Below are 17,719 nucleotides of genomic sequence, written 5' to 3'. Positions count from 1 at the left end.
CAGAGCTGAGCACTATAACCCTGGGCTCCCGTTCCTGCTGGCACGGCGAAGGGGTGGCCACGCTCGGCTGACCGGGTGCACAGATCTTACGAGGACAGCCCCGCTCTTCGGGCCTTTGGCTCACAGAGGTGCCTGTTCCTCCCTCCCCTTGCCCCGCTCTTTGACACGTGCCAGCCGCTACCCCTCATCCAGACCCAAACCCCAGCGGTGTCGCCCCAACCCTTGGCGCCAGCTCCGAGGCCGCTCACGCAGGACGGCCCCGCGAGGCCCCTCACTCGAACCCGGCCCGGGGCCACCCCTCCTCCCTGCCCTTCCCCCGTCCTTCTGGTGCCCACCCAGGCGCCTTCCCTCCTCCCTGCGCCGGCGTGTGGGGCTCGGCCGAGGCCCGCAGCTCCACGTGGGCCCTGCCTCTGCTCCACGCAGCAGCCGGGGCACCAGGCGCGGACTCCCAGCCTGGGAGCGTGTGTGGTGGGTGGGCACCAGGCGGGGCCGCAGCCGCAGGGCGCCCTCGCCGCCACGGGGCGGGGACTGCCTGCCTGCCCGGGCGGCACAGCCCCCGTCCTTCCCTCTCTCCCTCCCTCTCTCCTCCGCCCCGGCGTGTGTGCATGCTGGGCTGGGAGGAGGCGGCTTCCCCCGGCCGGGCCAGGGGGGAGGCTGAGTCAGATTCCAGGAGGAGACAGAGCCGAGAGCTGCCGGAAGGGTCTGAGCGGCCGCCGCAGCAGCGCTAGCCCGGGGGAGCCAGTCATGCCCTGGAGGAACAATGTGAGCAGCTGACAGCAACTCAGAAGCGCTGCTGTACCCGCCGCCTGCTTTGCTAGGGGGGCCGGGGCCGGGCCTGACTCAAGGGGGCCGGCGGATCCTGCGAGAAGCAAACCTCCCCTGGGAGACGGGGGGACGCGCTTTCCTGCAAGTTCCCCTCTACTTCCCCCCCTCAGCTGCTGCTCAGCCTCGCCTGGCCTCCTCTTGGCAGCGGGGCGGCTGCTGCTGCTGCGGCTGCCATGGGGCTGCCCACTCTGGAGTTCAGCGATTCCTACTTGGACAGCCCGGATTTCAGGGAGCGCCTGCAGTGTCACGAGATTGAGTTGGAGAGGACCAACAAGTTCATCAAGGAGCTGATCAAGGACGGCAGCCTGCTCATAGGGGCCCTCAGGAGTGAGTAGGGGGGGCAGTCGGTGCGAGCCCTGTGGTGGGACAGGGCATATCTGGGGAGGGGGGAGACTTAGGGAGAGGAGGAGAGGGGAAAAGAGGCTTCTTTTGTTTGAATGGATGTAGGGAAAGGGCTCCCCTGCTGGCAGCCAAAACACAAAGTTTCTCTAAAGTTTTTGTCCCCCGCCTCCTCTTCTTCAGGGAGCTGGATCAAAGCGTGGGAGTGAGACGTTCAATCTTGTATGTCATTTTTTTCTGGTCTTTTTGCATAGCTGGTGTGTGTCTGAAGAGACCCCAGCGTTCAGCTGTGTATGTTTCAAGTGGTAAATGTGCAGTGGCTAAGCCCCAACTCGTCCCTGATGAATTCAAATGCTTTAAGACCAGAGTGACACTTCAGATAACAATAGGATTCCTTACTAATCATAGCTGCATCTGTACCTATGTAGTATGTATTTTCATATCTGTGCAGCACGTAAAATATATATGGTAAGGCTGCCATGTGGGAAATCTTACCAGCGAGTGAGGAGAATAAGTCCCACATAGACTTGTGGGGAATCAGAATTCAGTTAGTTTGATATGTGTGAATGTATAATGATGATATCCTTCTCAGTAATTGCATTCATCAGTAGCTAACTGGTATCTTGATGTGGTGGTTCTAAACAGTGATAGAAAAAAATTATGTTAGATGGTCAAAGCAACAAATTGAAATTTTAATGGATTTCTGTGTGAGAGAATTTGTACCTTTCTGGTTTTGTTGTATATTTCTTGATGGGTGTTTGTTTTTAAATATAATCTGTAAAGCTTTTTGACTTCAACATAACTTATGTTTAGGAAGATTGTGAAGCAATAAGTAAACTAAATCGTTTAATGTTCCACTTCTCTTGAAGTCCTGTGTACTTTCATTGAGTGATGAAGGGTGCTTTGAATGTGTTCTGGGAAATGGGCCTCTGGTTAGAGTTGATACTGAAGAATGTAAAGTGAACTATTAAAGATTATTTCCAGTGTTACTGCTGCCAACTCACACTTTTTTTCTCTCTAGCTATTGTCATCCACTTCTTATCATTTAGTCAGACTGGATGATCCTTTTGTCTGTTCTTCAGACGTATTTGGTTAGAGCTAATATTTGACCAGAGGAGGTGATGACATGCAGTTTCTCTTGCTGTTTCCTTTCCTTGTTAAATGTCTCATATCTCCACCATAATGTGCTAAGTCTTCAGCTACATTTTTCTTAAAATGATTATTTAATGCTAATAAAAGTGAATGGTAGCAGTGTCATTGAGTCTGGCAAGTTGTGAGCAGGTGTTATAACAAGCTCCGTATATATCTGTACTAGTAAACCTCACTGTTTCTTGCACTATGACATTAGGCTCATGGCTCAGAACAGGATTTTAACTTGCAAATATTATAGGTGGGCAACAGGTTTTTTGACAATTTTCACTGCCCATTGTAGGTGAGGTATTTGTTTTTACATAAATAAAACAACCAGAGGCTTTGATGATATGTGTATATAAACGTAAATACACTTGCACATGTCTGCGGATTAGTTTGGTTCTAAACCTAATTTTATGCAAATACAAATTGAATTAAACTTGCAGCTGTGCCTGGTGCCTGAAATGCATATCCTCAGATCTTGGTTTATGTAGAAAATGTGCAGGTATTTAGCCAGGAACTTTGATGCTACAGATTAGCTAAAGCTCGTTTTGTTAGTTTACAGATTGACTTTAGATTTGGTTTAAGTTTAAAGCAGCAAATTTCAAAGAAATTGCAAATCATAGGCTTCAAATATTCTAAAACTAAGAGAGCAAAAGTTGTATAACTTCTTGTAAGCATATGTTTTTTTTTCTTTTCTCCCTACATGGCTTTTACAAAACTATGATAATATTTGAAGCTAGGTAGCTGACAAAACCTAACTGGCTTTGATTCTGCGTGGTGCCGAGCATGTATGACTTTTCTTATCAGAGGGTGCTTAGTATTTTTCTGAGCCAGATTAACTTGTGCTCACATCTGGAATTTGAGCAAGAAGTTTCTTCTTAACTTGATAACCTAGAGAGGGTAGAAGTGGAGGTGAGTGTGTGTGGATGGTGTTAATTAGACATGCTAATTTAGGCTCCAATCTTGCAAACATTTGTGTGTGTTAATCTTCACCCTTGAGTAGTCCCATTAAAGTCAGTGTCTGCAGGATTGAGACTTTACATAGGTTTTCAACCACTTTGCTATTCTCTGAAAAAAGAAAAAAAAAAAAACCAACCAAAAAACAGTTCTATGGTACTTAAAATTAACATCTGTTCTGCAAGTCTTAATGGCCTTATTGAAGAATTTCCTTCTTGTTTGACATTACTCATTTTATTGTGCATATGCTATTCAAAAGTGCTCATTGCTGTAGTACTGCTGGGTCCTCTAAAGCTAAGATCTTTTTATCTTCTAGAAAGAACTATTACTCTCCTCCTGGCTCCCTTCAAACAGCTTTCTATTAGTGACCAGATGCAGATACTTGAGGCCAGGGGAGTAGAGCCAGGGTAACTTATAACAAGGTGATTTAGGAAGTGTCTCTGTTTATCACTGACTGTTGGAAAAGAATGAAAAATTTGTCATAGTACTCCTGTGATTTTGGTATCAAGGAGGGCTGCAAAAACGCCATCTCTGCTCTGGCAAATAACAGCAGTTTACAAGAACTAAATTCTCATGTGGAAGGAATATTTATTAGAGGACTTTTGGCTTGTTTCTATGCTTTAATTATTCTATCTTTGCTTTAAAAACAATGCGATGTTATGCAAGGCTCTTTTGTTTGAGTTGGAAAATCTAATCAAACAGCTGAGTCAATAATTAATGCAGTGATGGACTCTTGTGTTTTGGTTCCTGAAGCCTTAGCAGCCTATTATGCAATCATGGAGAACTACTGTTTTCATTTAGTCTGTTACCACCTTTCTTTGATTAAATACTCTCTGAGAAATTACTTACAAGTAGAGCGGTATGAAACTCTGGATTTTGGGAGTTTCAGTGAATGTTTATGTACCTCTTTTACATTTTACTTAAAATGTTTGAAAGGAATTTGATTGCTTAAGGGTCTTCATGTTGCCTTGCTGTTGTTTAAGAGGGTCCTTTCTTGGAAGGGAGAAACTGTCCACCTGATGCAGAGCAGAGCCTACTGATGTCTAAGGGAATCTTTCCACAGACTTCAAAGGCATTTGGACCAGACCCTTCCCTAATAAATGTATAGGAGAAACAGTGAAACTGACTACTCAAATTGAAAAGAATAGAGAGAAATATTTTTTCTAATTTTTCAGTTATCTAAATCCTAGGTGTTACTTGTAACTCTAGATACACAATTTTCAGATGGAAATAAAATTTTAAAGTTGATGAGTCCTTTCACATGATGGTGTCTTATAATGAATACTTGTCAGGATGAATTGTAAAAATGTAGTCTTAAAAATCTCTGGCAGGATGCCTTGTATGATGGTAAAGATGGGATGAATGAGTTTAGTATATAATGGATGTTTTGTCTAATGATGGAGTGTTCCAAGGCTGACTCAAGTTCACATATTTTTTATTACAACCATCAACACTGTTGTGGTCGCTATCATTCTTAAAAGTGCTGATTTCCAGAGTAAGGCATAGGACACTAAAACTATATAATGCAAAATGCCAGTTGGCTTCAGTGAGGTCATTCTAGACAGTCTGTGAGAGCTGGTATTACCTGGATTGATGTCAGATCATTAGCAAATTCCTCAACTCCCTTGCCAAATTCCATATTGCAGGGGTTCCTAAACTTTCTGCTGGTATGACCCCAGTTTAATGAAGTCTTTCCTGCTGAGACCCCAGAAAGCATGGCAATGCCATTTTGAAGAGCAATATGTCATCCTCCACACATTATGATTTTTCACGTATCCTACGTGTGAGGTCATAGCACATGGAGGATGCCATTTTGCTCTACAAAATAGTGTGCTCTGCACAGTATGACCTCATACGTATGGTGTATGCGAGTTTATGCTACGCAGAGAATGCCAGTTAGTAGGGCAAAATAGTGTCCTCTATGCATTGTGACCTCGCATGCATTGAGCATTCGAGGCCATGCTCTGCAAGCAAAATGATGTCCTCTGCACAGGAGGGATTGCCACGACCCCCTCTGCTGAGAGTGTGACCCCAGCTGGAGTCGCGACATACACACGGGCCATATTGCCTACAGGTAAGCCAGGCTTTTTGGGGCTACCTTTAAGCGGCGTATATTTTCTGGAGAGCTCAGCTCAATTTGATAGTGGCTTGTGTACTAGAACATTGCATTTGTATAGCCCTCAAGCTGATTTTTTTGGCCTTGTCTGACGATCTATATTTGTGGCTTCAGTACAGTGGGATATTTCACTCTGTCCTTATCATAGTGCACTAATGTTGCAGCTCATTTTGTTCCCTTTTTAAGGATTCACTTTATCTATATGTACGCAATGCCCATTTCTGTTGTCAAGAGAATAGATTCCTTGGAAAGGTACCTTTCCAAAGATTTCACTGTGATATATTGACAAAAAGATAAAGTGGGCTCATGCATTATTCTATGTTCTTTGAAAGAGGGTTACTTTACCCTTGACTTCATTAACTTGTGAATTGAAGTAACATTCAATTCATATTGTAATTTAGGGTAAAAATACTCTGTTTCTGGTCCAACTGAACTTGTTGATAACCCATAAGGCTTATCAACTTGTATCTGGTTATTTGATCTGATATGTTCCTGGGGCACCAATTCAGCAAATCCTTTAAACTCATGCTTAACCTTTATGCATATACTCAAGTGCTTCTCTGAATAGAGGTGGACTGCTGAACTAGGGCTTAAATCTTTCTTTTTCATTGATTCTGTCTTGTTTTCAGTTGAAACCTTTAGTCTGTTTTCCCCTTCTCTTTGTTCTTAGCAGCATACCTCTTAATTTCTTTCCTAATTATTGATTGTATTGGGAAAAATAAGTAACTCAATCACAATGTTTCTCTGCACAACTCTTTTCAGTGAGTTGGTCATTATATTGTCTACTCACTTCTTAATGCAGTAAAGCATGTCAAGAGATGAATTGCATGGAAGATGCAATATAAGATTAAGTTGTTTAATGTTAATGTCTGTTACTGGCCTACCATTATGGCAAGTTAATAAAAATTGAATTAAAAATACACACGACTAACACGTGTACAAGACAAGTAGTTTAATGACTTCTGGCTTGGCAAACTGTCTTCCATTCCCACACCTTTCTCTAATGGCCACTCTACCACTCACATGCCTTCATTAACCTCTTTCAGTGATTCTCAACCCACAGGCTGCTTGTGCCCGATCAGCACATAGCTGCAGCTCATGTGATATCCTTAGGGCCATACATTTTATATATATATATATATATATATATATATATATATATATATATATATATATGTGCGTATGCGGCCCACATAGCACATAAGAGAGCTGCATATGTGGCCCACAATGGTAAATAGGTTGAGAACCAGTGACCTAGCTGCAAGCTCTTGCAGACAGAGAGTTAGGGCTACATTCAGACTTGGTTTGAGTGGATGCAGTTTCAGTAGATTTCCAGCTGACTTGAATGGAGTTTAAGATGCTTTAACAATGTCTGAATGTGTTCCTGTGGTACAGTATAAATAATATTTATCCAACTGACTCATGAATTTGGAAAACCTCTGGGAGAAATATTACAGTTTTTGAAAACTGTCCCTTCTTCCTATGAGAAGAATTAGAAGTCTTAATAAGTAATCAGCTGAGAAAAGGCCATCAGTAAATCTTCCTGATGTGGTGGTTTAGTCTGAAAAAAGACTGGCCCATAAATGGAAATGCCATCTCCTTCAGATGCATTTTTTGTTTGTTTGACTGGAATTTTATATAGTTTCCACACACAAGTCCCTGCTTCCAAACCGTTGCATAATGCATGCCAAACAGCTAGTTATTTCCTTGTTGTACAAACTAATAATTAATCCCAGTGATGAACTCAGCTTTGTGTATGAAAAACTCACTGGGATTAACAGACTGAAGAAAATTTAAGCAAAAATATTACAAAATTGGAACTGACAATGTGGTCACTATCTCCCTTGGGGAATTCTTTTGTAAAATGTTTATATTTTTCCACAATGATTGTATTTTCCCATGTATAATCATATGGATACTTCTGGTGCCAAGAGATGTTTAAATGTCTTTTTCTAGATTCCAACTATAACAGCAGTAAATGATTTCAGTAAATTATACTTACTGGCTTTTGGTAGCAGTCAGTCTTTTATTACTTTAGTTCTTTGTAAGCAAATATTTGGTCCACTGATACCTAGTATTCAATGGTAGAGCTATTATAGTATGATATACCAGACTTTTGCCTTGACTCATTTTAGTTTTGTTGTTGAAAGAGTCATATATGACTTCTGTTTTTTAGAAAATTTGAAAATAATATATATTGAAGTGTATAAACAGGTTTCCCTCGGGAGTCTTATTTCATTAATTTATTTATAATGCAAAAATATGACCTGCTGTCTGCCAGTATAGCTATGAAAAAGCAGAGTCAAGAACATATGGCAACATACTCAGTTTCTTTGGTGGATTGATTTAAATCAAAGTGATTTAAATCACTGATTTTAATTGTTTTAAATCAGCAAACAGAAAACCTTGATTTAAATAATTGAATTTTAATTGTGTTTTGCATTTGTAGTTTTTAGGTTTTTTTTCCCAAAGAAAAGTTGATTCTCATTGCTTGGTAACCATTAAAACATGTTGATTTGCAACTAAATATAGCCTTTACACTAAATCTGGTGCTTTTGCTAACCAGGAGGATACATTATTTAAGCAATTTTACTGCTTAATTTACATTTGTTCAGATTCTTATTTTTTATATCTTTCATTGTGTTAGATTATGGTGAATGATACATTTTTTACTTGGGATTTACTCTGAATGGATGAAAATTCAATTTAATTAACATACACAAAACATTTTATTTTTTACTAAGATAAAACTATCTTAAGTGTGCTAGGTATATAAGGAAAAATGTATCAAAGTATGTTTAACATTTAAAATTAAGTGATTTATTAAACAGAGGAAATATTAACTGTAGCTAGTGAATTGGACTGATTGTTTCTGGGTAGCATGTCCTTCAAAATTTTAGAACTAGTAGATCTCATCCTCTGACACCTAGGTTTTATATGAATAAAATGGGATGAGGAAAAACAGGCTTTCCTGTTCATTAAATTGCCAATTGGTTTCTTAACATTGCGTGAACTAGTAATTGAACTGAGCTAGTTGAATAAACTGAAATGAAGAAGCTATTTTCTCTGTCCCTTCAAAAAAAGGCTACTGATGTCAAAATCTGGTTTAGTACTTCAACAAACTCTGGTTCCAGGTGCTAGCCAATGATTCCACCGGTTCTTTAAAACTTGGCAGCAAACATATACTGCTTACTTTTTTATATTTAATTTAAATGATTTTTAATAGATCATAATAAGTGTAAGGCCTTAACATGGGCTGTCAGTTTCAAAATTAATTTTAAATAGGTTTATTTAAACAAAGTGTTTAAATAAAAGATCTGATTTAAATAAAAATCATCCATCATTTTCATTCACATTCAGTTTCTCAGCCTTTGGAGTGCATGATTCCTCTGCAGTGTAGAAGTGTGACACTCTAAAAACACACAGGCTCGCAAAAATAGTCATTAACACTTCAAAGTAGTGATCCTATGGTAAGTGTTCAGATCAGTGATAGAAACTAAATAAATGCCTAGGTAAATTCTCTTGCTCATAATCTGTAGATAATTCAGTAAAAAAGTGAACATAGCTTTCAGTATGAAAAGCACCATGCAGTAATTCGAGTACCTAAGAATCGTGACCTAACGATCTTCTCTCTCCCTCCCTCTCACCAATTTACTAATGACTATGGCATCCAAAATCTCCCCCAATTCAACTTCCAGAAGCTTAAGGGTTGCCCGTAAAGCGTTAATATGGCACAGAGTGAGGTGCCCTCATCTTTAAGAGAAGGTATGTGTAGAACCCAGTAGGCAATGAATGATTCATCTTGAGCAGCATGTTCTCAGACTGGATCAAGATGAAGCGTTGTGGGCTGGGCCATGCATGAGGTTGATGCAGGCTGCAACTCTGCTAAAGATGAAGGAACTGCATTACTGAAGTCTGTAGATTGCACTTACGTTATGGTGGGTTTCTTTATGCTCAAACTCTGAAATAGCAGTTCTTTTAAAAATCTACAATTGTATAGTTGGATAATTTTAGGTATATTAACAATGGAGTAACTTCAGAGCTCAAATGCCATGATGCTGAGTGCAGTGTAAGAATCTAGGTAGCCAAAGAAGCAAAACAGAGTTTATTGTAACTTGGGGGGAAAAAAACAAACGTGAATATGGTTTCTTTAATCAGGAACTTCAACCATAATATTTAAAATGACTTCTGCAAAGGACAATTGAATATAATTCTTAATGGTCCTGTTTTTCCCATCTCCTATATACTTCATTTGATATGAATGTGATAAGTGCGTTCTCTTTATAAGAAACTAGCTATTTTCTGAATATCCTCTTTATTTTATGGAAATTGTAACTCTGTGGTCACTGATTTTGTACTGATTCTCTTGAGGTTTTGTGGCAGAAGAACTGTTGTAACAATTTGCAATTTCCTATAATAATAAATCCAGACTACTTTCTACTTTATTTGCTATATAATAGGTTTGTCTCCATCAAGTATACAATGGAAATTTCTATTCTTTCCATTGAAATGATTATACAAATCATGGTTTGCCCTCCTCTTTAAAGTTGTGTAGAAAAACAATGCACTGATACTATAAGAAGACAATCCACTTTCAGAAATTATAGATTCAGACGTGAAAAAATAATATTGATTAGCAAAACGTAAATACAACTGTTACCTGTACAAGTTTGGGGTTTATTATTTTCTGAGGACAAAACCATTTAATTGATTTTTAAAACCGGATGGGACCCGTCCTGGGTGATCTCGATATGAAGCAATGAAACCATAAGTGGAGTAATTCTAACATTTATGTGGTGCCATGCAATCTCCCAATGTAGGGCTTAGAAAAAATGTACCAGACATCTACAACAGTAGCTAGAGAACTAAGCCTACAGCTGAAAGATGGTGGGGTGAGAGACAAGATCTAGGAGCAGTTTCTTGGCTAGAAGTCTGGCCTCCCTCTCTCTTCCTGCTCAAGAAACTCCCATTCTAGCCTGTAAAGGGTAAATGGGTTTGCATTGGGCAAATATTATTTTCCTAGAGTATATGATTTATTGTAACAGTGTATCTATATTGGAACTACAGTAAATCCATTTCTAGGAATGCACTACTATTTAGCCTCTTGCACAGACAATCTGCTGTTTATCAAGTGCATTTTTATCAGCTATCCAACCCGCCTTCCTCAGCCCCAAATCACTGAAGTTAGTCTTCAATACAGTAAATATATTTAATACTGTATACTTATTAGACTGTAGTGAGGCTTCCTCCCCAGGAGACTGGGAGAAGGAAAACAGTATGAACAATGAGAAGAACATACAGTAGCTCGGATTTTTGCATATTCTTTTGGTCTAATGTCCAACCGTCTGGGAGGTGGGGTGCCTGGGTTATATTTTTGGATGTGCCACTGATCTAATTTTAATCTTGGACAAGTCACTTGTAATATGGGTATAATGGTGCCTAAATGTAAAAGTGCTTGGAAGTACTTTGATGAAAAGCAATATATAAATGAATACAGGTACGCTAATGGGACTATTCAGTATTAATGAAAAGGGCCCTTCTATTTGATTGTACTGTGTAAACATTTCTCTTGGAAAAGAAGCTCAGATTAACTAAATGTAACTAGAAACTGATAGAACAGGGCAGATAAGCCTTGATTCATTTCTTACATTGCAGAATTATTTCTCTATAAAAATAAGACTTATTTTAGTTTCTATAGAATATAGAAGACACACTTTTAATGGTAAAGAGACCCTGTGTTTTCAGGCTTCATTCAGCTAGTACAGCTAGACTTGGACAGAGGGAATTTCTGAAAAATGAGCAGCACAGACAGTACATAAGTGAGTATTTCTGCCTTTGGTAACACTATCTGATGTCATTATGGGCTGGATTCTACTACTATTAAATTGAGTAGTACTTTGTTCCTTATTGGGTATACTACTTTCAGTGTTACTAATCAGAGCAAGATACCAGTCAGTATAAATATGATAGAACTGGGCCCTATATAAAGGAGCCAGCTTTGCTAACCTCATTGGTCAAGTGTGGTTTTATATGGCCTGGTCTACACTGCTGCTCTGGGTCGACGTGCGATATGCTAGTTAAGTAATGTAACTAACGCATCTCATATCGACGCACTTACATCTGCGCAGTGTGGCATCTTCACGATGCTGCATCGTTGGGATAGTGTGGGTTGTGGCTTCACTTTCCTTTCCACCCCAAAGCTGTGGTTCTTAGAGGCTGTCTTCTTGAGACCAGTGCCACTATGCAGGGACCCTGTGCCTATGTGCTGTCTTCTTGCTCCTGTGGCTCCCTTGCCTCCCCTGTTGGTATTGCTGTAATGGAGCTATCCAGCACAAACTTGCTCTGTAGGTGGGAAAAGAGGGTGTGCCTAAGTTAACACAAACTGAGACTCTTAACTTTTCAGGTTTTCCACTGACTTCCAGATAGTGTGTAGCATGTCTGCCCGTGGGCTTCTTGCCCCTCCTCGTGTGTTGCTCTGCTTTTGCAGGAACAAGTGGGGAACAGTGCTTTCCTCTTTTAACTGCCTTACCCTCTTTCCCCTCTGCCAGTTTTTTATCCTCTTTATGTCTGTGGAAGGGACAAATTTTGGCTCCATTTTAACAGGCACCAGTCAGGATGGATATATTGGGATTGTTACATTGAAAAACTAAGGAATTTTCTTTTGTTGGTGGGGGAGGGAATACTAATTGAGCAAAGGCTTAAAATGTAATGCTTTGATTCTATAACTTATAGAATGAGGTTGAAGCTTCATAGGGAATAAAATGATTGGATACCACGGTTCTCCAATCTGGTGCCCTTATTTGTTTGGTGGGGAGATTTTGGATTCTTCTGTAGTGCCATGTCAAATGGCTTGTGCTTTTTTCCGCAGAAAAAGGCATGTAATTTAGATGTGGCCAGTGTTCAGTAAAACGAGAATTACATGGAGTAAGGCTACTTGGTAAATAAAATTCCCATTTAAGCAAAGCAAGTTCTTTGTTTGGTCTTCAGGTGGAAATGCACAGTAGCGATTGTCTGAATTCTAGGTCTTGTCTATGTTGGGGATTTGCCCCAGTTACTGCTATGGTCATGAGTGGCCAGCCACTTAGTATAAACCCTTCATGTGGATTAGCTAAAATGCAATTCTTGCCATTGTGGCTAGTTGGCTCCAAGCAGAGATGAGTTGTATTTGGGCAGATTGCTGTTTATAGCAGTCTTGGCTCTGTGCTGGGGTTTTGCATTGATGCAGCTACAGTGGTGTTTGAAATCCCCAGATAATCAAGGCCTTAGAGGATAATCTCGGAATGGTTGAAAAAAGACAATTTAGAAAACTTGCACTGCCTTCTTTATTTTCTCTTCTCCCCTTTCCTTCCCTTCTCCCCCAGCCATACTGGGCCAGCAACCTTTTTTTCTGCAGATGAAAGGAGGGAGGCAATCTACTGTTTACTAATTTGGTACATGCTGTCTGGAAACTGTTGATTTAGAGCTATGATATTGGGAAACGAAGGGCATCTTTCCTTTAAGGCTAAATTTGCTCACAAATTGCTGGCAAGCCTGCTGGTGATTTGCTGTTCTGGAAAAGATTGCTTCAAGCACACAGTTCATGTTAAAAATCAATTTAAAAAATCCCTAGTTGTCTGACATATACCCTGTTAAAATATTCAAGGTGGTCATGTATCTTTAGTATTAAATATATAAAAAGAATCTTTACACCAGTGCTTGAAGAAAAACTTGAGTTAGACTTCAGAATCCATCAAGGGACAGTACTAGTTAGGTTGCGAGTAGAGAAGGATTTTGAACCTGCCCTCTGGGAAACTCAAACAACTAAGGCTCCTGCTACTATGAAACTTTACTGGAGGACATGTAAAATCCATTATGTCTGGGGAGAAACAGAAGCTATAGAACTGAAAACAAAGTCAAACTGTTTTTATGTTTTTGAATCTGCAATGTACAGGATAAGTATAATTAAAAACAACTTGTATGTGTAAAGTATATGTCTAAATACATAAAATATTGTCACATGTATCCTAGAATCATAGAATCATAGAGTTGGAAGGTCAGAGGTCATCTAGTCCAACCCCCTGCTCAAAGCAGGACTAACCTCAGCGATATCATCCCAGCCACGGCTTTGTCAAGCCTCAGCTTAAAAACCTCTAAAGATGGAGATTCCACCACTTCCCTAGGTAACCCATTCCAGTGCTTCACCACCCTCCTAGTGAAAAACTTTTTCCTAATGTCCAACCTAGACCTCCCTCACTGCAACTTGAGACCGTTGCTCCTTGTTCTGTCATCTGCCACCACCGAGAACAGCCTAGCTCCATCCTCCCTGGAACCCCCTTTCAGGTAGTTAAAGGCTGCTATCAAATCCCCCCTCATTCTTCTCTTTTGCAGACTAAACAAGCCCAGTTTCCTTAGCCTCTCCTCATAAGTCCTGTGCTCCAGCCCCCTAATCATTTTTGTTGCCCTCCGCTGGACTCTCTCCAACTTGTCCACATCGTTTTTGTAGTGGGGGGCCCAAAACTGGACACAATACTCCAAATGCGGCCTCACCAATGCCGAATAGAGGGGAATAATCACTTCCCTTGATCTGCTGGCAATGCTCCTCCTAATGCAGCCCAATATGCTATTAGCCTTCTTGACAACCAGGGCACACTGCTGACTCATATCCAGCTTTTTATCCACTGTTACCCCCAGGTCCTTTTCTGCGGAACTGCTGCCTAGCTCATCGGTCCCCAGTCTATAGCTGTGCATGAGATTCTTCCTTCTGTTGCTGACAGGTAAAGGGATCCCCTGATTACCAAGCACCACGATGAGGAAACAGTTTCTTAACTATTTACAAGTTTATTTGGGGCAAAGGGGATGTGGGGTTTTACAAGGGAAAAAGGAACAATACATATAACAGAACTATCTACTTTCCTTAACAGGGGGATTTAAGCAGATTAGAAGGAGAACAAGACACAGAGTACACTATATAACGATTATATGAGTTTTAAAAGTATAATCAAATTAATGTTACTAATACCCGAAAACTATAACAAGAATACTATTTAAAATCTTACCACCACGAGGAACAGGGTCATGACGCCTGACCAATGGGGGACACGAGAAAAGCTCGGGTTCAAAACTCGGACCGGTTACACTCGACTCGACTCTCGCCCAGCAGTGGTCTCGGGGGCGGGAAGAGGTAGCAGCTCCAGGGGATCAGTCTGGTGGGCCGACAGCTCTTCTGCCAGGCCTGCCGAAATGCAGCAGTTATTATGTACTCGGGCTATGCTTGGTACATGAGTGGTGTGCAGTATTCGTAACAGCCGATGGCTGCCCCTGGGCTTTTTGCAACGTCCCATTGTTTGCCATTTCAGACGTGCTATCTTAGGTATGTCAGTCAGTAAAGGTCCCGATAAGGTCAGGTCTCAGGTCTACTGTAATTGCCGAGCGGGAGGGAGTGAGCGGGGGTGAGTGCCGGTCACTAGATATTATACTGTACACCTTCCTAAGTGGAGGACTCTGCATTTTTCTTTGTTGAACCTCATTAGATTTCTTTTGGCCCAATCCTCCAGTTTGTTTAGGTCCTTTTGTATCCTATCCCTACCTTCCAGGGTATCTACCACTCCCCCCAGCTTAGTGTCATTTGCAAACTTGCTGAGGGTGCAATCTACCCCATCCTCTAGATCATTAATGAAGATGTTGAACAAAACCGGCCCCAGGACCGCCCCCTGGGGCACTCCACTTGTGACCGGTTGCCAGCTAGACATGGAGCCATTGATCACTACTCGTTGAGCCCTGTGCTCTAGCCAGTTCTCTATCCATTTTATAGTCCATTCATCCAACCCATACTTCTTTAACTTACTGTCTCTCACAGTATTCTTATCAGTATTAAAAGCTTTGCTAAAGTCAAGGTATATCACATCTACCGCCTTCCCTACATCCACAGAGCCAGTCACCTCATCATAGAAAGCAATCAGCTTGGTCAGGCATGACTTTCCCTTGGTGAATCCATGTTGACTGTTCCTGATCACCTTCCTCTCTTCCAAGTGCCTTAAAATGGATTTCTTAAGGACCTGCTCCATGATTTTTCCAGGGATTGAAGTGAGGCTGACCAGTCTGTAGTTCCCTGGATCCTCTTTCCTCCCTTTTTTGAAGGTGGGCATTATATTTGCTTTTTTCCAGTCCTCAGGGACCTTCCCCTGTTGCCACGAGCTTTCAAAGATAATAGCCAATGGCTCTGAAATCACATCAGCCAACTCCCTCAGCACCCTCGGATGCATTGCATCTGGCCCCATGGACTTGTGTATGTCCAATCCTTCTAAATAGTCTTGGACCTGTTCCTTCAGCACTATGGGATGTTCGCCTCCTTCCCATTCTGTGCCACCCAGTGAAGCAGTCTCAAATCCTCTCAAATATAACCCATATAAGTTAATTTGTATATTTCAGTTTGTATGAAAATTATGCCTGTTTTTCATGGTAAGAGATGTTTGAAAAGTAGGTGCTCCTCTAAGGAAAATTACAGTGTGCTCCATATGCCCCGAGGGAGAATTTGCTGCTTTTGTGAATTCTATCTGGTAGGACATATTATCCAGATACAAGACCTAATCCTTTGAGGTGCTGACTTGCCCTCAACTAATGAAAATTGAGGATGCATGACTTCTCATAGGGTTAAGTCTGAATTGTATTAGATTTGTCCCTTAAGTACCAAGGTCCCTCAGTGGTGTGCTGATTGTTGCAATGTTTATTGCTTAGCCCAGAACAGATTTGAGATAAAGGTAGGTAGGATCTGCTGCAGAAATGCTGCCCTCCATCTGCTATGGAAAGAGCAAAACAGGACTTCTTGCTATGACAGTCAGGATTAAACAACAACAAAATATGGAATAAAAAGCCTCAGGAGTACTTTATTTTTTGATAAGCCACATGTACTTATTGGTAATGAAATTCAGTAGAGTGAGAGCTGCATATCTGTCTTTTTTTGCATCTTATTATCCAAGCCTTCTAAGAGAACCAAAAATTAATGCAGTTATTTCCATAACTACCAGGCATGTCTAAAGAGCAGGTTTTTGGGCTCATGTAACTCTGTCTCAGTATTACTAAGCAGGTGTGTTTTTATAATATGGCACTTATATCACAAATCCACTGTTACTTAAATTATACTGAATGACATTAGGCAATTTGATGCAATGCAACATCTCTAATTTCTTTTTCTTTGACAGCCAGCAGCATGTTTTGACAGATCTCATAATCTACAGTTTTCCTGTCATTAGTTTTTATTCTTTGGAGTTTGTTGATAGTGGTGTTTTGGGTAATTCTTAAAAAGAAACTCTCAGGATGATCTAAAATGTTATTGTTAATGGAATTTGTGCACTTTAAATTTGCAGTCCTCTTCGGCTAATCGGCTTCAGTATCTGTCACAAATCCGGAAACCGAGACTGTGCCCATTGCAACCTTTATATAAATGTCTTTGTCCCGCTAGCTGGAAGGGTTTAAGAGTTGGAAGAAGGGGGAAAGCTTACAGGAATGGACAGGAAGGGCAGGATGCAGTTGGGCAGGTCAACATCACTGCATTGTCCTTCCTGCTGGAAGAGGGGGAAGGATATTTATGCCCCATGCAGTTATTGAGCAGCCCTCTTTACGAGGATCAGGCAGGTCCTTACAGCAAGGGGAAATCAGTTGACTGGGAAGCAGTGACACTGAGAGAGGCTTTTCAGGAGTCATGTTGGATAGACCGCTGAACATGAGCTCACAGTGCGACACCGTGGCTATAAGGGGTAAAAGTACTACTTGGATCTATAAACATCAGTATCATGGCAGTAGGGGAGTTATATTTAGGTGTGGATGGATTAGTTTTGTATCCGTAAACATCAATTTAACCGCATAAACTGATGAAAAAATATTTCCATTGATGATGATATAAATCTACAGATAGGCAAAGTAAGAAAAATGCTGCTTGAGAACTTTAGAGTTTGATTTAAGGATATTTATATATGTATATTTTGATATATGATGTTGACAATTGTGTTTTAATGGTTATAAAGCTTTGAACTTTTGAATCTCAACATCTACTGTCGTTTCAATAATTGTCTGATCCCCATAACTTTGCACAACAGTGAAAATTTAAATATATAACAGAAAAAAATTATTAAAAATAAACCTTGATATTATTTGTTAATTATAATAAAAAAAAAATAAAAATTTAAGTTCTGCCAAAGTCTAGTTTTATTACTTCTGCATATGGCTCTGGTGCAGTTGCCACTGGAATAGTACATCCGCTTTTCATGCCTACAGTTCATGAAGGAGGTTGGAAAATTGCAGAGGGTTGAGAGGAGATGGAGGCCACAAAAATGATTCAAGGGTTGGAAAATATTCCTTATTGTGATAGACTCA

General features: G+C 40.7%; 1 protein-coding gene across 3 annotated transcripts in view; it reads left to right on the top strand.

Moving 5' to 3' along the window:
- Positions 1-620: 620 nt before the first annotated feature.
- ARHGAP42 (Rho GTPase activating protein 42) overlaps positions 621-17,719 on the top strand; it is a 272,863-nt gene continuing 255,764 nt past the window's right edge. For 2 of the 3 annotated variants that reach the window (XM_067567915.1, XM_067567908.1), the window contains exon 1: positions 621-1,152. In XM_067567915.1, the coding sequence (XP_067424016.1) occupies positions 999-1,152 (154 nt within the window). In that variant the 5' untranslated portion in view covers positions 621-998. Of the gene's footprint in view, positions 1,153-1,237; positions 1,387-17,719 lie in introns of those variants that run through there. The other variant, XM_067567923.1, reaches the window with a different exon arrangement.

This window comes from Emydura macquarii, unplaced genomic scaffold (assembly GCF_026122565.2).
Source record: "Emydura macquarii macquarii isolate MOO-44397 ecotype Brisbane River unplaced genomic scaffold, CSIRO-AGI_Emac_v2 contig_318, whole genome shotgun sequence".
Lineage (NCBI taxonomy): Eukaryota > Metazoa > Chordata > Testudines > Chelidae > Emydura > Emydura macquarii.
The sequence above is the reverse complement of the archived record's forward strand: the minus strand, read 5'-3'. Positions and strand labels throughout refer to the sequence as shown.